The sequence below is a fragment of the Corythoichthys intestinalis genome, chromosome 15 (assembly GCF_030265065.1).
Source record: "Corythoichthys intestinalis isolate RoL2023-P3 chromosome 15, ASM3026506v1, whole genome shotgun sequence".
NCBI classification, from domain to species: Eukaryota; Metazoa; Chordata; class Actinopteri; order Syngnathiformes; family Syngnathidae; genus Corythoichthys; species Corythoichthys intestinalis.
The window spans coordinates 31354220-31378511 of record NC_080409.1 but is presented as its reverse complement, the minus strand read 5'-3'; the positions used below and the strand labels follow the sequence as shown (position 1 = coordinate 31378511).

The 24292-nt window shown below is 39.2% G+C and overlaps 1 protein-coding gene across 1 annotated transcript; it reads left to right on the top strand.

The window, feature by feature from the left end:
* The first annotated feature begins 558 nt into the window (after positions 1 to 558).
* Positions 559 to 23875, top strand: rtf1 (RTF1 homolog, Paf1/RNA polymerase II complex component). Its single transcript, XM_057860365.1, has 18 exons — positions 559 to 725; positions 8218 to 8328; positions 8408 to 8558; positions 11243 to 11444; positions 11515 to 11632; positions 12019 to 12130; positions 12206 to 12350; positions 12421 to 12598; positions 12669 to 12751; positions 15039 to 15126; positions 15224 to 15331; positions 15413 to 15490; positions 16843 to 16964; positions 17039 to 17096; positions 17176 to 17253; positions 17353 to 17454; positions 22809 to 22923; positions 23003 to 23875. Exons 1-18 carry the CDS (start codon positions 642 to 644, stop codon positions 23107 to 23109), a joined length of 2040 nt encoding a protein of 679 aa, XP_057716348.1. The 5' UTR covers positions 559 to 641; the 3' UTR covers positions 23110 to 23875.
* The last annotated feature ends 417 nt before the right edge of the window (positions 23876 to 24292 follow it).

The window sequence follows — 24292 nt, the reverse complement described above, 5'->3', positions numbered from 1 at the left end:
CTTATCATAAATTAAAAACATTATATTGTTTGATTTTACATTTTTTGTCTCATTGTTTGCAATCTATTGACTTAAAAAAAAAAAAAAAAAGAAATATAAAATATCTTCGGTCGACGTGTGCACCAATTATTTTTGTCCGTAAAGGTGCGTTCACTGATCAAAACGGTTCCATCATTTATATCTGTGTATTTAGTTGATTCAGGACGGGAATAAAAAAATGAAGTTAATACTATGCGTTTTAATATATATTTTAAATGTTTAGCTAGTTGACATTCAAACCTCAATGCTATGTTTTGTCTTGTGTGTGTGTGTGTGTTTTTTTTTTATCGCGTATTTGAAGTAGCATTACCACCACCTACAGTATGTGCAAGTTTTGTGTAAAGGCAGAAAAACAAAGACCAAAAATAACTGGTGCTCATCATTCTTTTTACTCTTGGAAAGTACAACAAGCTTCTTAGTCGTACATTTATTCAGTCTTCAAAAGCTGAATTCCTTAGTTCCACATTTTCATATTTAGTGGCAAATGTGACGTCATTACCTGCGCGCATGCTCATTTGCGCGTGCTTACCAACATAAGGCGACTTCACCGCGGTTGTGGTGCTTTTAGCAGTTTAGCTTGGCCCACTTTGCACGTTGTAACCATGGTGAACGTCAAGAAGCGGAAAGGTCGCGTCGTTATTGACTCGGACTCTGAAGACAGCGCCAGCGATGACAATTTAGATCAGGTGACTGCCCGTGCAAAGTTGGCAACACTATTGATGAGACACCAATGTGTGCTAGTAGTTAGCTCATCTGGCCTCGCTCTGAGAAGGGAGGGATCGAAAGTATGCTATTTATGTTAAAATTCCTGCACACCGAAGCCACAAAGTGAACTAAATTGTTACTGATTTGACACATTCACTATTAGGTTGTACACATTTGAACAAATCCACTCGCGTGTCAAAAGAAGAGCAGTGCTAGCTCAATGATGCTAAAGCTAAGGTTGAACGTTACCGAGTGGTGATATTTGGTTATAAAATACAGTTTGTATTAAGCGTTTATCCAGCCTGTGTAGGTTGCGTTAAACATGACACGCTCAGGGTGCTGTGTTCGACTACTGCTAGTGCTCGTCTTAAATAGCAGACCTTATCGCCCAGTGACGTCACTGACGTGCTATTTTGGTGCGTTGTTGTCAAACAACAGCGAGCGAGTTGACTCGAGTCGTAACCATACAAAGCTCCGTTTTCAATCGTCTTTTTTTTATGTTATTGCAAAAGCATCTCAGCGTAAAATTGAACCATGGATGATCGTTTGAGTTTTCATTCCATATCCTTGATAAGAGATGGGATCAAATCACATACGTGCAAGTCTCAAGTAAGAGCTGGTACACATGATGATTTGTCAAATCTACTGAATTTAAAAGACGAAAGGAAAATCTGAAGTTTGGTAGCACTGTGTGTAGTGTGCGCCGACTAGCAGCAGAACCTAGTCGCGTTGTAGTATAACTTTTTGGGGGTCCCACAGTACTGTGGCCTATACTACGAAGCCGGTTTTCTGGCTTAGCAGGGTAACTTCGAGAGTAACTTTATCACGTGCGACGTAAGTTCGCGGCTATGCGAGACTACGAAAGGTGGATATGTTGGAACCGAGAAGTGTTGCCATGGCAACACACGCCACACGCCAAACCTGGTCGTGTCAGAGTTAGATCTTGCTTAACATCAGGATTCCAATTAACCACGCTCTATTTAAACAGCACCCCTCCGCGGACGTGTCCTCCTGACAATGACAGCGTACTTGGACGACCCATACGACATTGGCGCACGGATTGTGAGGGGCTCTCTCCGGAGGGCACGGGTATTTCGGGACCGCCAAAATTCGCTGGCGTACCCGGAAGATGTTCTCCATGAAAGACATATTTTCAAGTGAGGAAATTCTTTACCTGTTCCAACTGATCGAGGCGGACGTCACTAATGTAACCCGCCGAGTCAGGCCCTCACAACCGCGCAGCTTGTGTGCCTGTCCGTGCGCTCTTTTGCCAGGAACAATATATGTATTCCATGAGTCCATCGGTGATGCTGAATATCTGCGTAAGAACACTGTATGCCGTGCGATTCGGAGTGGGGTATGGAAACGCTTCAAATTGATTGTTGAAATCGCTGAATGTAAACGAATGCGGAGCTTTGCTCTCATACAAGAAATATATTTAACAGACTTTCCAGCGTTATTTCGTTGTGTAAATATTTATAATAATCATAGAAATATGTAGACTATTTAAACATTGAGAAAACTTGCGTTTTTTTCTGCCAACTCGAAGAGATTAAATTGTCAAATCCACTGATAGGACAGACGCACAAATATAAAAGATATAAATGTTTATTGAATATGCATCTTACAGTCTTGTTTGTCAGCGAAAATTCGTTACAAAAGACGGGCTTTAATTTACGCAACAACGCATGGCATCCCCGCATTTTCTTCTTCTCCTGAGTCCTCACAAATATAACATAAAATTTTGGGAGGGGGGGTTGGGCTTGGGCCAGCAAATCAAGTTGATTGATCGGACTCGGGTCGGGTCGAGCTGGATTTTTTAGGCCCAAACTAAAAAAAAGAACATACGTATTCATACAGTCAAGGAGACTAAACATACAATCATCCTGCTTCATGTGGTGATGCGCGATAAATGATTTCTTACTGTTAACGTACCAAATCTTCTTTTATTGTCCTGACAGCAGGCTTTATTTCTTTTCATGGACATAAGTAAACTGGCATATTGACGCATTCACAAATCACACGATCTGTAAATTCGCTGTCAACAGACCCGTCGCGCTCAACTCGCCGAATCGGTGTTGGATTTCGCGGTGAGGGTGGATTTTAATCATCGCGCATTCCTCCTCTGTGAAGTAAGATGCCCGTGCCATCGTCACAAGTAGTGTTTGACTCTGCTCTCCGCCCCCTTTTATGTGAACGCGCAGTAACTCTGACTGGGTTGACACAGGTTCGACTAATCAACCTCATAATCAGCGTCGTAGCACCGATTGATCACAAACTAGACAACCAGGTTTTGTCAACTCCGGTTACCCGCTGGTAAACTGGATTACTTCTGGGGAGGTTGAACTCGGTTCGTAGTATAGGCCACTGATCTTGTACTAATTTGCTCTTAAGTCATTCGTTGCCTTTGACTGCAATAGACGTCCAATCCGTTTGACTTGGGAGGGCTGCCAGCCCATTATTGTGAATTGATATTAAATAGACCTGTCACAAATAGGCATGTGCCAATATGAGATTTTGACGGTGTGATAACCTTAAGCAAGAATACCGCGGTTTCACGGTATCACGGTATTGCAATCATAGCTCTAAAATGTGTTATTTTGAAATGTATGGGTTAAAAAAAAATTCAGTTGAACAAGATTTTTTAATTTTTCACAACATATTTGAAAATTGGAACATCAACATTAATAACATGTTAAAATAAATAACAAAAAATAAATAACAAATTGTCACAATAACAGAACTGCCACAGTTCAAGTTGCTAAACATAAGAACAAAAATACTTTCCATAAAAAGGTAAAGACACTTCTAAATAAAATACATTTATATATTGGAGGCACGTCACTGACTTTAAAGCTCCATCGCAACATTTTTCAAGACTTGCTCATTTGCTACATATTTCTCTCTTAGTCCAAATTATGATTCAGCAATGTGAGTATGTTCAATTTTTCTGGGTTAATATACCACTATTAATATTAATTGGTTGAATATTAACGGAGACTGAGTGCGTGTGTATGACTCATATTATTATTTACTAAGGGTGTAACGGTACATGTATTTGTATTGAACGGTTTCGGTACGTGGTGCTTAGTTCGGAACGGAGGCGCACCTAACAAGTTTCTGACGTAATGTAACCCTTACTTTTCGAGGCTTTGAGTCGATCGGGTTACAGTTTCTTTGTGAAGATTATATTTACTCCATCTTCTCTACTATAATGAGGACCAACATGATAGGACAGTATAACGCAGAAACGTCAACGGCACGACAACGTGGCCGCCGCGAAAACGCAGTGAAACGCGGGCGTTGAAGTCAATCAGCCATAGACGCGTCCCAGAAGCGGCTCAACACGACGCACGCGAAAAGAACGGCCCTGTGTTCAATACAAAACCCTCCTACCATAACAAAACAAGTAGGAAATAATATTCACATAGGAACTAAAGGTATACTGTACAAAATAAAATATACAATATAAATGAATACTACATCACATTTGTAAAATATAAATGCATAATATAATAAATAAGAGCCCATTTAGATAAAATAAATTGAAATGAACTAAAACACCTGTAATTAAATAATAAGTATAGTACACAGATTCTGCTTACACAATTAAATTTATTAATTTCTGTGTGGCGCTTTAACTTGAGAAAATCCACCAATAAAGCTTTTGAAAACCGTTCATAAGAAGAAGAAAAAAAGATTCATTGAGGCATTTCATTTGTAAAATACATGTTAAAATCTTTGTCATTGGGATTGCTTTTCTCTTCAGCGCAGGACTTCTTTTTTCTTCTTTCTTTCGGAAAGAAAGCTGACCAATACGCAGGGTCTGAGAGGCAAATTGTTGTTGGATTATCTTTAAATACCCGCTACTTTATGAGCAGAGTTCTAGCTGTGTATAGGCTAATGTTCCTATTGTTGAAAGCACAAAGGTGTGTAATAAACAACTTGCACATTTATATTTTGCATTTTGTTTTCTTACTGTACCGAAAATGAACTGAACCGTGACCTCAAAACCGAGGTACGTACCGAACCGAGATTTTTGTGTACCGTTACACGCCTATTATTTACACATTATACCCCCTCCCCCCACACACACACACCTTCTCTCAACACAGAAAGTCATCAGAGAGAAAAAATACCACAGACCGTATTATGAAAATGTTATTGTGATCAGATGTTTGCAATAGCGGAGGACTATACAAAAGTAGGCTAATGGTCGAGCGGAAACTAGTTAGCCGTCTTGGCACACTAACTAGCCACATTATCTGTCTCGTTAACAAGTGTACATTATAGTATTTGTTTTACCATCGCTAGACACATGAAGTACACTGGAGTGAACTTACATAGCTGGTGGGAAACGTTCATGACAGCGTTTACTTGCCTTAAAGAGCATACGACACCAGAAAAAAAGTCTTAAATGGCATTATTATGTGAATTAGAATCATATTTTGAGACGATTCGACCATATACAACAATTTAGCAAAGCGCAGATGACGAGAAATTAGTCTTTTAATCTGCCGGTTAGCCACGCCTACAATTATAGGGCTTTAGCGTCCCCAACAGGTGGATGACGTCAGCGGTAGACTAGGCTCATCGGTTTTACTATTCAGCCCATTGAGGGGGAATTGTTCAGAACGAGGAAAACGAGACGAAGAGAGCTGCAAAATGTCATTGTTTCAGTCTCTCTACTCCCAATATTTTTACAGGATATTCTTTTTATCCAAGTATTTTCCCCAATAGCTATATAAATGGCTTGAGAAGGACCAGTCAGCCCGTCGAGGGGGAACTATTCACAATGAGGAAAACGCGATGAAGAGAGCGGCAAAATGTCATTGTTTCTGTCTCTTTACTTCAATATTTTTACAGGATATTCTTTTTATCCAAGTATTTTTCCCCAATAGCTATATAAATGGCTTGAGAAGGACCAGTCAGCCCGTCGAGGGGGAACTATTCACAATGAGGAAAACGCGACGAAGAGAGCGGCAAAATGTCATTGTTTCTGTCTCTTTACTTCAATATTTTTACAGGATATTCTTTTTACCCAAGTACTTTCCCCAATTGCTAAATAAATGGCATGGTCATGACAAATAACTTGTGCTAAATGGAATATAAAATAATAAAAATCCATTTATTCAAGACGACATGGCAAAATTACTCCATAATGGTCAAAACAGTTGACTTTACCTTTACTGTCACACCTGCCGAACGATATTTTATGACACCTAAATCGGACATATGTCATTTCCCTTCCCCGGCTTCGGAGAATGTAAACAGACCAGAAGGAGTGACAGCTAGCCGACATGCTAACCCGAACCGAGGGATGTTTCAAAGTCTTCGAAGTGGAAAATCACACATAACTAGCCTGGATTATTTGACATGACGACCCGGTTGTCGAGTTTCTTTGCGGATCGGCAAACCGCCCGGCGGAGAGCAATTTACAGTTCGTTCCCTGGAGGAGGGTGGCTGGAATTGTTGTGTAGCTAACGTGCTAACAGCTAACTGCTAATGAGCGTGAGGATAGCTTTTTACATGCCTATCAATGATCAAACGTAAGTAGTCCTTTATTTAAAGGAATTTTATAGTGTTTACTTTGTAATCACTGTATTCGTATTTGACATAATACAAAACAAGATGTTTACTCACTTCCTTATAAGTCCAATGGTCCCACAGTAAATATCCACGGTGAATGGGAACCTTTTGAAACTCCAAAAAGGCGCATACGCCTCTCCCGCATACAGAATGATTTTTCTGCAGCCGTTTGGCTGGCGTGATGCAAAAAATAAAAGTATTAATCCGCAAAATCAGCTGAATCCTTCGTCCTCATACACAACAGTACACTGTAGCGTGAAGAGGACGTCTTCTACCGTACACGTCACAGCGCCCTCCTCCTCAATGCGAGACCGAAGCCGGAAGTCACTCATTTTCCTGGCGCGGGATTCAAAAAACTAAATAAATATAGCGATCGCTTCCACACACATCCAAGCGGTCCATATCATTCAGGAGCATAAAATACCGCGTGTATTATGAAATAAACATGCTTTTTCGTGTCACAAGCACTTTAAATTTTGTGTAAAGTGACGAATGAGGTCACGTAAATGTGAACTCATGTTGGAAGTGTTACCTTCACGTCGGATGTCCTTCCCCCTCTAAGCCGCAGCCGTCTGTTTCTTTTTGGTAGCTGAAATACTAATACCTAATACTAATACCATACTAGAGACTGTCTTTTTTGAGGGGGGAAAAAGCTCAGGTGTAGTGTGACCGACAGACACAGAACAGAGCAACAACTGGAGGGGCAGGGATGAACGGTGCCGCTCCAAGCCATCTCTAGCTGCATTTTTGGGACATAAAAAATAGTACGGTATGACGGAAAATTTTATTGGTTTTGAAACCATGACGTTCTTATACCATGGTAAACCTTGAACCCGGTAACTGGCACATGCCTAGTCACAAATATGAAATGCATAAAGTAATGTTGCAAAATAGAAATATCTAATGTAAATGGTAAAGTATCATACACATTTTTGCACAAATTTAAAGATATCTACTAGTCCACGTGAGTGGTAAAATGCTAAAAAGTTTATTTCACTCATGCATTTATGTATCACTTCAGGAGAAGGATATTAATGTGATTGCACACAGTTGAGAAAGATATTAACTCGCTGGCTGTTATTGACGGATATGGACAAACCAGAGTTGCTCTAATAATTACCTGCTTTTATATTGACCGGTACACAAACTAAGGAAATGAATCAACAATCTTACTACTGTTCTACTAGCTTTAATGTTCATGATCATTCAGTTCCAGTCATAACAGTTGAACTGGATTTGATGTCTGTCACTATCAAGCAGTGAATTTGTTAAGTGAGCATAACATGATTGATTAAATAATATTGATAATGTAACAAATTGGGTTGTTTGTGTTCTGTGTAAGTTACTGGTCTTGGTATTTTGTGGATCACTATGTTTTTACTTGTTTTAAATGAATCGGTAACCACACGGGTTCAGAGGGGTAGTGAGGCTGTGCTTGCTGACCAAGATTAATTGATGCCGGAATTTCCAGCATGCCCTATTGACTTAAAGAATTAATATTTACATTTATTGTCTTTGTTAGTGGCTATTTTTCCCCCTAATTTTGTAGTAGTGGCCATCGCATGATATTAAAATTTCATTAAACATTTTTTAATTTAAGCACCATATGTTTGTGCCGTGTAGTGACTTATGACACCCCTCATTTGCTTGTATAGTATTGGCCTTCTGTATCATTGATTTGAAAATATGGAGTTTTAATACAGTTGTTATTATTATTATTATTTTTAATAAATAATTTCTTATAAAAATTGATGATTGCGACAGAAGAATGGATTTTTAATGATACAGAACTTATATTGCCATATCGCCCCAGTTCAAATGGATTGGACATGTATTGTGGCCACGTGTTGTTCCACTGCCTGACTGGTTTACCGTTTCTTCTAGGAGCTGCTGTCATTGGCTAAGAGAAAGCGGGTAGATTCTGGTGAGCAGGAGGAACCGGTGAGCAAACCAGCAGCGTCCACCGATTCCGAGACATCAGACAGTGACGACGAGGTAGGACAGCCCATTTTTTTGTATGTGACGAACCAGACCTCCGGTTGTGAAATTCTTTTGCCACATGGTGTTGTTTTAGTGGACAGTCGGGGGCACCAAAGGCAAAAAGAAGGTGAAACAAGGTAAAGGTCCCGAGAAGAAAAACGCCACCAAGAAGAAGCTTCATAAGTCGACAGCGTCTGGAAGCTCTGATGGAGACAGCACGGGGGAGAGCTCCGCACCAGAAGAGGGTACGTTGACCACATCCTAATGAGAGATGACATTTTTATGACTTGAATATTATGGACGATGCTGAAAAGTGTTGACTTTTTGTGAGATCACCTCTCTGAAAATTAAAATGTTTTTGAAAGGTTAAGGAATAAAAACTAGCTATTTGTTGGTTTTGCTGCCCCCCCCCAAAATCCAAATGTTTTTTTTTTTTCTAATAACCATACACTTTAAGAAGTGTATTTATCTTAGCAATACTTTCTTTTAAAAAAATGTTTACGCCTAATTTGAAAATAATGTAATTTTGTTGACAGTTTCTATAACACCTCTGCGGGGGGAAAAATCGACTCTCTTGCACAATATTTTTCTACAAATTTTCAAACATTAAATAGTTAATCACATTTTTAAATGAAATAATCACTTTTTTTCCAGTGAAATTGTTTCTTGAATTACCAGGGGGAAAAAAAAAAACTTTTGTCTGCCCAATAGTTAGTAGAGATGTCCCGATCACATATTTTTGCAACAGAGTCAGAGTCCAAGTCCGTCAGAGTCCCGGTCCTATACCGTAAACAGCTTTTTTCATCTTTATTTGAACAAAGTTCCAAACATGTTACAATGCTTCCTCTTCCGCAATTTTCCGCAAGTGTTGCGGATTAAATGTATATATTTTTGTTTCTTTTGACAATGTCATTGTATTTCTGGATTTTAGCCCTTTAAAATATACATATATAATTTTTCTCCCCCTAATTAAAAACCTGATCCTTTTGTGCGATAGGCCTGATTTTCGATCAATTGATCGGATCGGGGACATCCGTGAAAATTAGTATTAAGATAAATTAATCATAAGGTTTGTGTCAGCGAGTAGTGACTTTGGTGTATTCAGCATTTATATTTGGATTTTTGCTTAGGGCAGGGGTTGGGAACCTTTTTGGCTGAGAGAGCCATGAACACCACAAATTTTTAAATGTAATTCTGTGAGAGCCATACAATATGTTTAAAACTAAAAATACAAGTAATGTGTACATTTTATGTAATTTCAACACCTTTAAAGTACAATAAGTCTCTGAATTCTTTTTGATAACATTATTATGTTTTTGCTAATCAATGATGAGTATTTCTTTCCATTAACACGACTTCTGGTGCTGCATGGTTTTGCTGATTCGTTTGTAGTCTGGTTGATAATTTAATTAATTCATAATTTAATTGATACTTTAACTAATTCCGTGAGAGCCATACAATATGTTTAAAACTAAAAATACAAGTTAATGTGTGCATTTTATGTAATTTCAATACCTTTAAAGTACAATAAGTGTCTGAATTCTTTTTAATAACATTGTTATGCTGTTGCTAATCAATGATGAGTATTTCTTACCATTAATGCGACTTCTGGTGTTGCATGGTTTTGCTGATTGGTTTGTAGTCTGGTTGATACTAGGTGGGGTTAAGCTTCACGCATTCGTTGAGAAACTTAGGGTGAGTCACTTTTCATGTTCACAAAGAACCGCCACAAATCATGTTTTTCCCCACCATGCACGGAGCATCATCAGTGCACACCGAAACAAGTTTATCCATCTTTAGATTTCTTTCTCTAGCAAACTCAGTTAAGTTCTTGAATAAAACCTGTCCCTTTCCTATTTAAAACCTTGCAATCACGCTGAACTGAGACAAGTTGCTTATGTCTGTTGACTCTTCTGAAGCGAGAGAAAAAAAACGGTGCCACATTTATATCCTTATGTCCCGCTTAAAGGGCGATACTCCCCGTCTTGTTTTCTTTTTGCCATTTTCTCAAAAGGGTTTCTCAAATTAGCTGACAACGCGGAAAATGAAATTGAAAATGAGGGAACTTTACTTGCTGATCTCACGCGTATACGCACATTGGCCGCTACTTTCGGCAGCAAACTATGGCAACCCCACTAGAACAGTCTCTGCCTTATCTGCATTGCTTATGTGATTGATAGATAGATAAATAGATACAACGACATGTATGTTTGCCACTAAGATTACTGCAAGCCAGCTTTCTAGTCGCCGGTGACCGTCGCTGTTTCACGAAATGCGCTGTTACCAATCTGAACTGTTTAATATTGCGGTGCTCCCAACTCCGAAACGTAGTTGAAAGTGGACCGGAGATTTCTGTGGCTTGTTCGTCGTCGCTTCTACGTCCAGTTCTTCCTTCGGGGAGATGGCGTAATGTATAAAACCACATAGACGTGACGGATGGCTTTTTATCGGCGACTGTATTAACACAAACAAAAACCAGTGGGGGACACCCAGCCACTTAACACAGCACTCCCGCGCAACTCTCTCTCTCTCTCTCTCTATTCTTCTGCACTAAATTGGCAATGCTGGTCATATTGAAACAGAACACCGGCCCCTTGGGAATGCAGGCAAAGGAGTATAACGAAACCTTTTTTTTTTTTTTTGATAATTAAAGATTTGTCTGCGAACCAGATGCAGCTGTCAAAAGAGCCTGATCTGGGTCGCGATTCATTGGTTCCCGACCCCTGGCTTAGGGTTTTGTTCAGTTGTACATTCCAAATGTTAAAATTAAAAAGTGAAAAAAATGCCAGAGTAACCCTTACACTTCCATTCATGATATTGTTTTGTCAATTTTCAAATTTTTTAAACTGATTTGAGTCATTTTAGTATGTCTAAGGTAGCCAGTGATTTTCAAAAAGAAAAATTAGCTGACAGTCCAAGTCTCTCTCAGGCGAAGTGTCCGACTCGGAGAGCAACAGCTCCTCGTCCAGCTCGGACTCGGACTCATCAGAGGACGACGTCTTCCGGGACGGTTACGACGACGACCTGATGGGCGATGCTGAGGATCGAGCGCGGTTGGAACAGATGACAGAGAAGGAACGTGAGCAGGAGCTTTTTAACAGGATAGAGAAGCGAGAGGTGCTCAAAAGACGGTGAGACACCAGCCGGCATACGTTTGCATGAAGAAACTTTGTTCGAGAACTTGACATTTGTTTGGAAAAGGTTTGAAATCAAGAAGAAGCTGAAGACGGCGAAGAAGAAAGAGAAAGAGGAGAAGAAGAAGAAGCAAGAGGAAGAGCAAGAAAAACGCAAGTCATCTCAGGTTCAAGATACACAAGTGGTGAGTCACTCATTGAATTTATTGGCTGCCATTGACGGCTTTAGACGTCCAATCCATTTTGACTGGGAGAGATTTTGCAGCGAATAATTAATGCTAGCCCCCATTTAATAATATTTTTATTTTTTATGAATTAATTGGACGTCAATCATGGTCAAAGGCAGGCAATAAGTTAAAATCTATGGAGGAAAAAAAATCATGTTATTTGTTGCCATAGCCTGTATTTCCCATATTTTCTATTTTATTGATTTCAATCTTATACATTTTTAACATATTATGTCCTTACAATTTATTTATTCGTTAAAATGTTTTTTTTTTTTTTTTTTTAACTATCAAAAAGTGACTTGCTCTTTAATGGGATAAGGCTTATTAAAATGTTGCATCTCTAGGTGATGTCACATAACAAGGAGCGTCGGTCCAAGCGTGATGAGAAACTTGACAAAAAGTCTCAGGCCATGGAAGAATTAAAAGCTGAGCGAGAGAAGAAAAAGAACAAGACCGGTCCGAACGACACCTATGTATATTTCTCCGTTTGTGCGCGTGTAGCATTGACGCTCCTTTTGGTTCGCCAAGCAGCAGAACTCTTGGCCAAACGCCAGCCCCTGAAGACCAGCGAGGTGTACTCCGACGACGAAGAAGAGGAAGAGGAGGAAGACGATGACAAGTCGTCTGTCAAAAGCGACAGGAGTTCACGCTCGTCCTCGTTCGACGATGACGACGAGTGAGTCTCATTTCCAACATGCTCGCAGAGCCAAGCGTGTTGATTAAGCATGACTGTCTTCGTTTGACAGAAAAGAAGAAACGCCGCCTAAATCACAACCCGTGTCGTTGCCCGATGAGCTTAATCGGATCCGCCTGTCCAGACACAAGCTGGAGCGCTGGTGTCACATGCCCTTCTTTGCCAAAACCGTCACCGGTTGCTTTGTCAGAATCGGCATAGGGAACAGCAGCAGTAAACCAGTCTACAGGGTAAAAAAAAAAAAAAAGACAATTAACCCTCAGGCCTTTTACCAATTGACGGTTTTGTGTGTGTATTAAGGTTGCTGAAATTACGGACGTGGTAGAGACGGCAAAGGTTTACCAACTGGGCACAACGCGGACGAACAAAGGACTACAATTACGGTAGGTAAAATAGTCACAAATATAACATTCAGTCAACAATGCAAGGACTTTACAAAAACTAATAGCGTGGCACTTTGCAGAAAAGCATGGTATGCTGTCTTCTAAGGCTGTCCCAAAAGAGTTTTTTTTAATGATTAGTTGACTAGTCTAATAATTTTTTCACTACCTTTTTATTATTATATATATTTTTTTGCAACTCAATTTTTTGCTGACGATTATTAATTCACAAAAACATTTTGGAACTCTTAATTTTTAAAGTACAAATAAACACATAAATAACTAATAAATCACAATTAAACATTGAGGTGAAATGCTGATGGCATTAACTAGTGCACAAGAATGGAATGTAAACAGATTCAGAACCCTGTGACTTCAGTTTTCCAACAGAATTCAAAACATCTTTTTGTGGTATGTGTACCGTAATTTTCGGACTATAATCCGCTACTTTGTTCCTTCATTTTGAATCCTGCGGCTTATCGTCCAGTCCAGTGCGGCTTATTTGTTGATTTATTTGTGTTAACAGGTAACATTTTATGTGACAGCGGCATCATAAGACTGTCATAATTATGACATGACACTATCATGGGCATTACTGAATGCTTATGGCATAAGTCATTAAATGTCATCTGATAAATTATGTCAGCAATCCATTTATGTCCAGCTTAGATCTTTTACATCCATGAGCATTCATTATTGCTTATGACAGTGTCATGTCACAATTGTGACAGTCAAATACCGTTGCAATTAATGAAACAACTAGAACAGTAACTGAAGAAATAATTAGCACAAAACATGAATTTTGATTGTTTTTTTTTACATCTGTAGCGCTGCACTGCATGCTAAGAAGCATTTTGGGCAACAACAGTGTTGACAGCAGGTGGGAGCAGAGGTTGACTTCTCCCACAACGGAGCAGCGATGGCCAAATGAAGCTTCTTGAAGCAATGAAGCTTTGCAGCCAATTGGTTAAAAGCTTCACGGTGGTTCATTTGGTCTTATGACAGTCATATGATGCCGCTGTCAGACAAAGTGTTACCGGTTATTATTTTTGTTGTAAATATCCCATAATACCGTGAGGACATCTTCGGCTTATAGTCCAGTGCGGCTTGTCTATGAACAAATGCCATTTTCTTGTCAAATTTGGTGGGTGGTGGCTTATAGTCAGGTGCACCTTACAGTGCGAAAATTACGGTATATTGTTCTCAGCTATAGAGTGAACGCCAGCAGAGTAGATACATAAATCTCATGTATCACTGGAGTGAAGTACGTGTACAAGTTTAATGATGCAGGTTGATGCGACGCTACGACAGAATATTGGGGCCAAATAAATAAATTTAAAAAACAACTACGAGATTAAAGTCTTACTGTTGTTGCTAGAAATAAAAGTCTATTGCGTAGGGGTAATTTAGCTGTGAGCCTCTACGCAGTTTACATACATGTACCTTAACTGGGAGGTATGACAAAGCATATAAATTCATCTATTGATTATAATTTAATGAAAATGAAGCAAAATAATGATTGTTTTATTTGTAAAACCAAGTCTAAAATACAGGATGCTTTATATATTGTTGATTTTAACGGAGGCCGAAATACGCTACGTAAAGTATGTAGCTGGTTATTCAGCTACATTAGCCCTAATACTCCATCGTACGACGCACAGAAAGGCAACTTCAGTAAAAAATGTAGTTATATGGACTTACGATCCGCCAGCTTGTTGTCTCCTGTCGTCTTCCAAAATTATACCTGGGTGACTGGCTGACGTGGTATGCAAGCTCGGCATTGCAGAGACTGCACACAAGTGACACCCTCCTTTGTTTCGTTAAAATAAATCCATGCTTTGGCCACTCTGGTCTGCTTTTTGCGCTTTGTGCCGCTCTCGCCGCTTGCATCCCGAGTGTCCACCATTCTCAACTTTCCACGCATATATATATATATGTTTTTTAACTCTCCTTTAAACGTCGACGTGATATTGTGCTCGTTGACGCATTTACGTCATCGACTATCTTGAAACCAACGATTAGTCGGGACGGCTCTAATGTCTTCCATAGTATACAAGCATTAAGCTAACAGGTATTCGGGACACAGGAATGCGAAGTGTATCAAGTTTCACAGTTTACCTGAACTGTCATCAGCTTGAGAACCATCCTCTGGTTCTTTTGAGGATCTGTTCGCTATCTGCCAAGATAACCAGGCAGCATTTACATCTTGTTTGATATATTGGCTGAATTGTTTTCGATCTTATAAGTGCTCAGTTGTTGTACATGACCTGTTCCTTATTGTATTCCTCAGGCACGGCGGCGACATGCGCGTCTTCAGGCTGGAGTTTGTCTCCAATCAGGAGTTTACCGAGAACGAGTTCATGAAGTGGAAAGAGGCGGTGAGTGGACTTGAGCAGTAAGGACAAAACGACAGCCACCGCCACCACCACTACTAAGATGTCTGCTTCATTCTCACCCTGATTTTCTCACATGCAGATGATTGTTGCTGGCATGCAAGTGCCAACGTTGGACGAAATCACCAAAAAGGAGCAGTCCATCAAAGAAGCCATGAATTACAAGTTCAATGACAAAGACATAGAGGATGTCAGTGTTTTTGGGCACTCTCGATCATTAATGAGCCTCTCGCAAAACTAAAACCACCATCGCCTTGTCTCTCCAAAACAGATTGTCAAAGAGAAGGACAGATTCCGGAAAGCACCACCAAACTATGCCATGAAGAAAACTCAGTTGCTTAAAGATAAGGTAAAGAAATCATGTTTGATGGGACATTAGAGGCGTAAATGCACAGCTCAACTTTGTTTCTCATCCCGATATATGTTATTAGCAATAATACAATTTTTTGCTCCAGATTCCGATACCTGGCTATGTGGTATCGACTGATGCCGATACTGTACCGATCCCACGTTTTTAAAAAATATATTGAAAACATATATTTTTTATAAATACTAAATTACTGCATACTCACTTGAACCGATGCCTTCATTTTAGTGCCGTATTGGGGCCCCTTCCGATACTAATATCTGTATCTGTACAACACTAATCATAACCATTATTGACAATTTACTCATTACCATATTTTCACACTATAAGGCCTACCTGACTATTCGCCGCCACCCACACAATTTGACAGGACAGCGACATTTGTTCATAGATAAGCCGCACTGGACTATAAGCCACAGCTGTCCTCACTGTATTCTAGGATATTTACATCAAAAGATGTTAAACGGTAACACTTTGACAGCGGCATCATACGACTGTCCTAAGACCAAATAAACCACCTTGAAGCTTTGAACCAATTGGCCGCGAAGCTTCATTGTTTTAAGAAGCTTCATTTGGCCATCACTGCTTTCTTGGGGGAGACAGTCAACCTCTGCTGCCATCTGCTGTTAACACTGTTGTTGTCCAACATGCCTCCTAGCATGCATTGTAGCGCCACAGATGTAAATAACAATCAAAATTCATGTTCTGTGCTATTTATTTATTCAGTTACTGTTCCAGTTGTTTCATTATTTGCTAGTTATGGTATTTGGTAACACTTTTTTTGACAGTGGCGCCATAAGACTGTCTTTAGACAATCATAATTATGATATGACACTGTCATGAGCATTAATGAATGTTTATAACAGATGTCATTTAGTGTTATCCGGCAAATTATTTCACTTTTGAATGGATGTAAAAGAGTCGAGCGGGACATAAATGAAGTGACATAATTTGAGACTTAATGACATCTGTCATAAGCATTCAGTAATGGCCATGATAGTGCCATGTCATAACAATGATGGTCTTTCGATGCTGCTTTCAAATAAAGTGTTCCTTATAAACCCAAATAAATCAACAAATAATCTGCACTGGACTACAGGCCGCAGGATTAAAAATGAAGGAAAAAAAAGTAGTGGTTTGTAGTCCGAAAATTACGGTAATTGGCATTGATGGTGATAGACGTCCAATCCATTTGAACTGAGAGGGGCTTGCAGTGATCATTCACTGCCAGTCCAAATGGATTGGATGTCTATCGCTGTCAATGGCAGCCAATCAAGATAATAACAGATACTAAACTTGATTTAACTTTTTTTTTTCCAATTCCCCCCTTGAAGGCCATGGCTGAGGAGAGTGGCGATGGCGACAAAGTAAAGGTCATCCAGGACGAGTTGAATGAGCTGGAGGAGCGAGCAGAGGCACTTGACAGGCAGAGAACCAAGAACATCTCCGCCATCAGGTTTCAATACTTATGCAGGTTCAGCCACCGTGTCGCTGGTTTCACTGTAAATTTGACACTTGTTCCTCGTGCAGCTACATTAATCAGAGGAACAGAAGCTGGAACATCGTCGAATCGGAAAAAGCTCTAGTGGTAGGAGACCTTGTCACGTGGGAAGAAATGTGTCCAAAATAACAACAAAACACGCATTTAAAATGTTTTGTTCTTATAGGCTGAAGGGCAAAATGCCAAAAACCAACAAATGGACCCGTTCACTCGGAGACAATGCAAACCCACCATGGTGTCCAATGTAAGTTTTTTTTTTAATTGTTTTGCAACACTGGTAATGAATATAATTTAGTTTTATTTATATTGACTCATCACACTGTTGCTTGCATGGGTTCTGAAGGCAAGAGACCCGTCAGTGCACGCCGCCATCCTTGCTCACCTGAATCAGAAGTACGGTTCTGGATCTACACCTGATCCTTCCGTTCTTGAGAAGAACAAACAGGTCTGAAATATCACCTTAAAAATCATGAAAAGCCTTTTTAAAGGGAAAGACAACACTTAGTGTAAATGAGATAATACGTGGTCGGTAAAGGTTTTTAATAAAGATGTGACTGAAAATTCAGTGCCAAAAATAGCTAAAAATGCATTATCGGTTTTCTGTTTTTAAGACTGAACTTACCACCGAATAGTGTGAAGAACCTTGGTCCTCTTGTGATGATGCAATCAAAACACGGCGAGAAACAACATGCTGGCTGATGGTGTCTGGCTAACACTAATGGCTCAAAGCCAACATGTCCGCGGTTTTGAACTATTTTGCGGTATCAAAAAAAATATATAAATTATTAAATGAAGGAAAATAAATTTACTTCATCGCTGCTATTTCCATTGATGTCCTGCGTCACATCAAGTACAGAGCGTACTTGAGCCCGTGCGTGAGTAGTTTGGAGTTTAATCAAGTACTGTTAAATAGTCCGTAAATTAACAATATTAGATATTGAAAGTCAAGTTTTAGATTGCTACCTTTATAGTAGACATGTGCCGATTACCGGTTTCAAGGTATGCCGTGGTATGAAAACATCACGGTTTCAAAACCGCAAAACATTTCAGTCATACCGTGCCTATGGTATTAGCTTTTTTTTTTTTTATGTACCAAAAATGCAGGGAGAAATCCCTCGCTTGCAGCTGCAAGGCCCAACCCTCCCCCACCGGTTGTTGCTCTGTGTCAGTGAGTCAGCTGTGCCACACGATGGCTGGAGGAGGTGAAACTCCTTAAAGCCAACCCCCCCACCCCGAAGAAAACGAAATCGCTGGTATGGGAATACATCGGCTACAGAAAAGTTAGACGGCCGCGGCTTAGAGGAGGAGGGCCTACTGACATTTAAAACATGTTTGCGGAGGGTTGCTGCTAAGGAGGCAATACTTCCAATATGATTTCGCATTTATACAAAATTGAAGGTTATTAAACACTATCATGAACGTTTCCCACCACCTACGAGACTTTAGTGCAGCGTGTTTAGTGTGTCTAGCGGTGGTAAAACGTGTGTTTTCCCACCGGCAACGTCTATGTTGAGAAAGAGTGTGTGTGTATAATGTAAACATTAGAGGCGTGTGAAATTTCTGATTCTTAGATTATTCGCGACTCGGCCGTGGAAGATTCGAGAATGATTCACAAACATCCAAATTCCGATTATTGGATTATACCAGGTAAAGCAGAACTAAAACACTGTCAGCGCGGTCTTCGGGACGCAATGAGGAACGGACCGAGAGTAAATATCATGTACAACTCCTGCCGCTAGATAAAAAAAACAATAATACCTGACTGCTGCCGACAGCTGCTTCAAACAATGCCCAGTTGCTAGTTGCTACAAACATACGGACACATACGGCTATAATAGATATCACATATATGTAGAACTAGATGGAAAATGACAGACGACGCCGGCGTAAAAACATAGAGAAGTAGCTGTGAAATGACAGACTTGCCGTTTAGTAGTTGCCGCGTTGTAAACAGCCGCCATCTTAAAGCAGTAGACTTCTCTAGAAGGCTCTGTTGTAGCGAACCTAAATAACGTTTTATCTGAAATACACCTTAATCGGCAAAATCTTGACTTGAATCCATCTTTAAATGAAGAAACAGTTTTAAAACTATGACATGTCGAAAGTAGACAGAAGAGAAATTATGGAATAACGATAGCAATTATAACAATTTTAACGGTTCATTCACATCACTAAATTAATTGAATGTAGTTTAAAGCTGCTGATTCAGAATGGGGACTTTATGGGGACAGTATTTAATTGACTGATTTTAACGGTTTACTGATTTTTACTGATTTTAACAGTTAACTTGATAATGAAATATTAGTTTGGTTTAGCCTGAGAGGATTTTTGAATAATTTTGGAACTAATGTACAACACATTAAAAGCCGGGGGGGGGGGTCAATAATCGATTTATAATTGAATCTGAGCCTCTGAATCGTAATCGAATCGTTAGGTGCCCAAAGATTCCCACCTCTAGTAAACATGAAACAAGTCATACACACGTACTATTTATGGATAGGCATGTGCCGGTTACCGGTTTCACGGTTTACCGTGGTGTGAAAACGTCGCGGTTTCAAAACCACTAAAATTTTCCGTCAGACCGTAGGACGGTATTCGCTATTTTTCTTGTGTCAAAAATGCAGCCAGAAGCGGCTTGGCGCAGCAGCGCTCACCCCCTCCCGTTTGTTGCTGTGTGTGAGAGTGAGCTATCGGCTACACAGCCAGCTAACCCAAAAACAATTACTCCAAACATGAGGCGTACTGTTCTTCAATTTATTGAGCTCTCAAATGGTGGTAAGTTTAATATACAAAATGAATACATTTAAAATGTTGTACAATTAGATTTTTCCATGTGAGTAGCTTCCACAGATTAGCACCATGGAAAAAGTTCGCCAAAAACAAAACACACATTTTCCTTTCAAATTCAATATACAAACTAAGTAAAAGCTTACAAAGATGAATGTTAGCCTAGGCTCAGCTGGGAGAGCAACTTCGTTGAGTGTTACAGCCGTAGAGTGAGAAAAGGAGCTTGATTCGCTTCAATGAAGGGGAAAAAGTGATAGCATCAAAGATCGCTAATTGCGAACGATGATCTTGCCCTAAGCACAAATCCACGTTCGCTGGATCAAAGTGAGGTCTCACTCCCAATGCGTTTTTTTTTTTTTTTTTAGATGAAACCTTTCCACAACAATATTGACATTTTAACTAACTTATACATTTTTACCTAACTTATGAATTCCTTATGTTCTTTTTAACACAAAGGCATGACATCATGTAGACTAGAGATGACACAGTGGCTGAAAATGGCGAAACTTCACTTAAGCTTTTCCACCCTCAAAAAAAGTCATGCAGTATAAATTTTAAAATTTTTTATTCAGAAGTGTTTTTACTTTATAGAAATTATTTTGTTCTTGATGTAATCTTGTGCAACTTGAGCTGTGGCTGTGAGTATAGTCCAGTACTTCTCAAATAGTGGGGCGCGCCCCCCTGGGGGGGCGCAGAGCAATGCCAGGGGGGGGCGCATGTGACCTCGGGGAACATGTTTTATGTGTTTTTTTTTTGTTTTTTTTTTTGCCGTACTGGAATAAAGTGTACTTGCACATCCACTCAGTAGGTGGCAGTGGCGCTCTCATTTTCAGAGTGCGCGCAGTATTTTTGAACTAAGGAAGAGCACTCAGCACACACAGACAACAGATATGAAGAGCAGTGTGCCACCGCCGTTTTCGAAAGCCGTTTTCCGACCGGACTCACTCACGCAGCGACCCACTGTCTTGTCCGGTTCTCACGTCGCCGCCCGAGAAGTGCCATTTTCGGCTTGGGATCGTCACGACGACTGCCCTCACCTACGGTTCTACCTCGGCCGCCGTGAATGCGCTTTTTTTCGTGCTGTTTGCCTTTTAGCTTTTACTTTTAATACAGTGGGTGATGATGAAAGACCACTGTTTACTGTGTCTAAAAATAATTATAGCAGATAGCAAGAAGCCAAATCAATAATTGTTAAGCCGCTTGATTTTTTCAGTGAAAACGTGCCGTATATTGCCAACAATCGTCCTGCTTTGTCAGTGTTATATCAGTAAGCCAGTGAGCATTGTTAGCATGCTAATTGAAAAATAACTCCACATCATTGCAAAGGAGGTAAATACTGTGAGCAGCAAAAATAAAAACTGTCCTGTCCAAGGACACTTTTCCCCCCTTTTATTCAGATTTGTTTTTTCGGTCAATTTTTTTGGCACATTGTCCTCATGAGTGAATGTTTCTAATCAATTTTAATTTGGTATTATTTACTGATTTTATTACATTTTATTTTTCTGTATCAAATGGTCAAAAATGTACCTTGAGTGTATTTTTTTAGTTTGGATGTGAATTTTTTTTTTTAATTCAGGCAAATTGATGCACATCAAGTCTTCTCTGTTACAAACAAAACAATGTTTATAATAAAGTTATACTTTATTATAAGTTGATCTATGTTACTTTTTTTCTTTATTAGAAAAAAAGGACACAATGTTAGGCAGATGCGTATTTATAATAGTAATTTTATAGACAAATGATACTATTTACAGTGGCGGCAGAGAGTTTGGGGGGGGCGCGAAACATTTACGTCTTCCTTGGGGGGGCGTGACAGAAAATAATTGAGAAGCACTGGTATAGTCTATAAGTTATATTTATTTTAATTTTATTTCAATTTTTTTTTTATTGATAATTTATTTATTTTAACAATATATTCATGTTCCAATTTGCAACTATGGTCTGAAAAAAAAAATCCTGTTCAATGGAAATTTTTTTTTTTTTTTTAACCCATACATCTCAAAATTTTTGGGAGCTATAATTGCAATACCGTGATACCGTGAAACCGCGGTATTTTTGCTCACGGTTATCGTACCGTCAAAATCTCATACCGGCACATGCCTATTTATGGATAATAATATTTCAATTATTTTTGTTCTGATGGTAATAATGTCATCGAGTTTACGCTAACCTAAAGGACTTCCTTCATTTTGATTTTATTAGGAATATTTCAGTTATTATTATTATTTTTTATTTTATTTTAAGTTAACATTATACTTATGTTCCAATTTGCTAATGTTTCGGAAAAATAAATATACTGTTCAATGGAAAAATTTCTTTTTATTTTTATTTTTTATTTTTATTTTTTTTTAACCCTGATATCTCTAACACATTTTAGAGCTGTAATTGCAATACCGTGAAACCGTGATATTTTGGCTTAAGGTTATCATGCCGTTTTGTTAACAACAACACTGCTGATGTGTGTCAGTTTAATTGGTGTCCTGGAAAATTGTGTACTGACAAAGGTTCTGTCTTGTTGAAAAATTCTGTGATTGGAACGCGACCTGCGATTATTTAAATCTTTTGTAATTCTAATTATTAAAGTGCGATAATTCCACCCCTAGTTTAAATACAAAAAAATGAAAGTTTATGGGCACAGCCATTTTGTCAGTTATACCCACGCACCTAAACACTGATGGAATCTTGCACAGATTCATGTGATAATGTGTATTAATGACATAACAAAGAAGGGCGGGTAATTTGGCATACTCAAATTTAACTGGCTAAAATAGTAGTGGCATTGATAAAATATCTGCCCAATGTAAAGTGAACGGCCACTTACTGGCTTTTATTTGCATTTTTTTCCTTCACTATAACATATAAAAATAAAATTATTATTTCTATTCCTAAACAATATTCATTCTGCTTGTGTGTAGAGGATAAAGATGTTGTCTTTCCATTTTGTATGAGAAGCTGCTGCAGTCCTGTGTCTTGATCAAACCTGGTAAATAACACGTGCCTCATTCACCGCAGGGTCCTATGGACATAAAGGACAAAGATGTAACTAAGCCAACCACTGACCTCTCTGAAGACTTATTCAAAGTTCACGACTTTGATGTAAAGATTGACCTCCAAGTTCCTAATGCAGGTGAGTGGGGTTCTAACACCAAACCATCACATTCATTACCGAATCCAGTGCTAAGGTCTCCCCTTCTGCCATGTTTCAGAAGCACAGTCTCTGTCAGTGAGCTCCATCTCACTCCCGGTGAGAGACGGCGCTCCCCGCCGATCGCTCAACCTGGAGGACTACAAGAAGAGGAGGGGGCTTATTTGAAGACCAGCGCACTGCATGAGGAAGAGGCTGTGAAAGACGAGTGTGTGTGTGTATGCGTGAGTTTGTCAGAGGTGTGAGTGTATGACAACAGACTTTTTACCAGAGGACATACTGATCCAGACAACCTTTTCCCCCCTTTATTTGTTTTTTTCCCCCCTGCATTTATTTTAAAATGTTTAATCCTCTTTGAGTACCCCTTTTTTCTGAAAGAGTATTCAGTGGCGCTGGACAACACAAAACGAAACTGTGTTTTGGACTCATCATTGCTTTTGACCAGCAACTAACTAATTGGCTGCAATTTACAGTGATGACCACTCACTGCCAGCCCTCCCAGGTACAATGTATCGGACGTTTATCGCTGGTAATGGCAGCCACGGAATTTAAATACCCTTTGCCCTCCCTCTTCATGATGCCTGCCCTTCCAAGTTTATCCAGTATCTATCAAATTGAAATTGGATCGGATACTTAACTACATCTTGAAATGTATCATTCTGTCACTTTGTAAATGCTTTCAAGTTGGCCAGAGGTTAAATGGAAATGGTTTTTTGTTCATTTTTTTAATGGATGTTGCTTCATTCCTCTTGTATAACTCATCAAGTTGTTTAAAAGGATTTAAAAGACACCCTCGTCCTTAACTTCAAGAGCAGATTCTATTTGTTATTGATTGTCAATAGTCAGTTCCTGTATTGATGTGGCATGCCATGTAAATATGCATTTTGGAGTGAGTTGAGGAGGGGAAAAAATAAAGAGGCACTGTTTCATATATTTCAGTTTATTTATTTTTTTAATTTATACTATAAAAGTTACTTGTTGTCCTTTACCTGGATGTTCTATGCGAAAAGGACTTTATTCATCAAGTATTAGCTCGTAGTTATCAACAAAACATGCATGAATCTAAATTCTAAGAAGAAAAAAAAATCGAGTGGTACTGTGTCGAAAAGCTTTGCTTTTTTTTTTATTCTTAGTTTTTTCGTACGATGACGTGTTTTTCCCTTTCCAATAACACAATTCTATTGGGCTAAAAACACAGACAAGGCTGAAAAAGTCGTTTCTGCTCTTGCACCCCTCTTTAAAATAAACTGCTGTATTTTAAGCCAAAATAACTTGTGATTGATAGAGCAATATGTCAATATGCTGCCATAGCACTTTAATGGCGCATTAAGCCCCCGAACTATTTTTAATT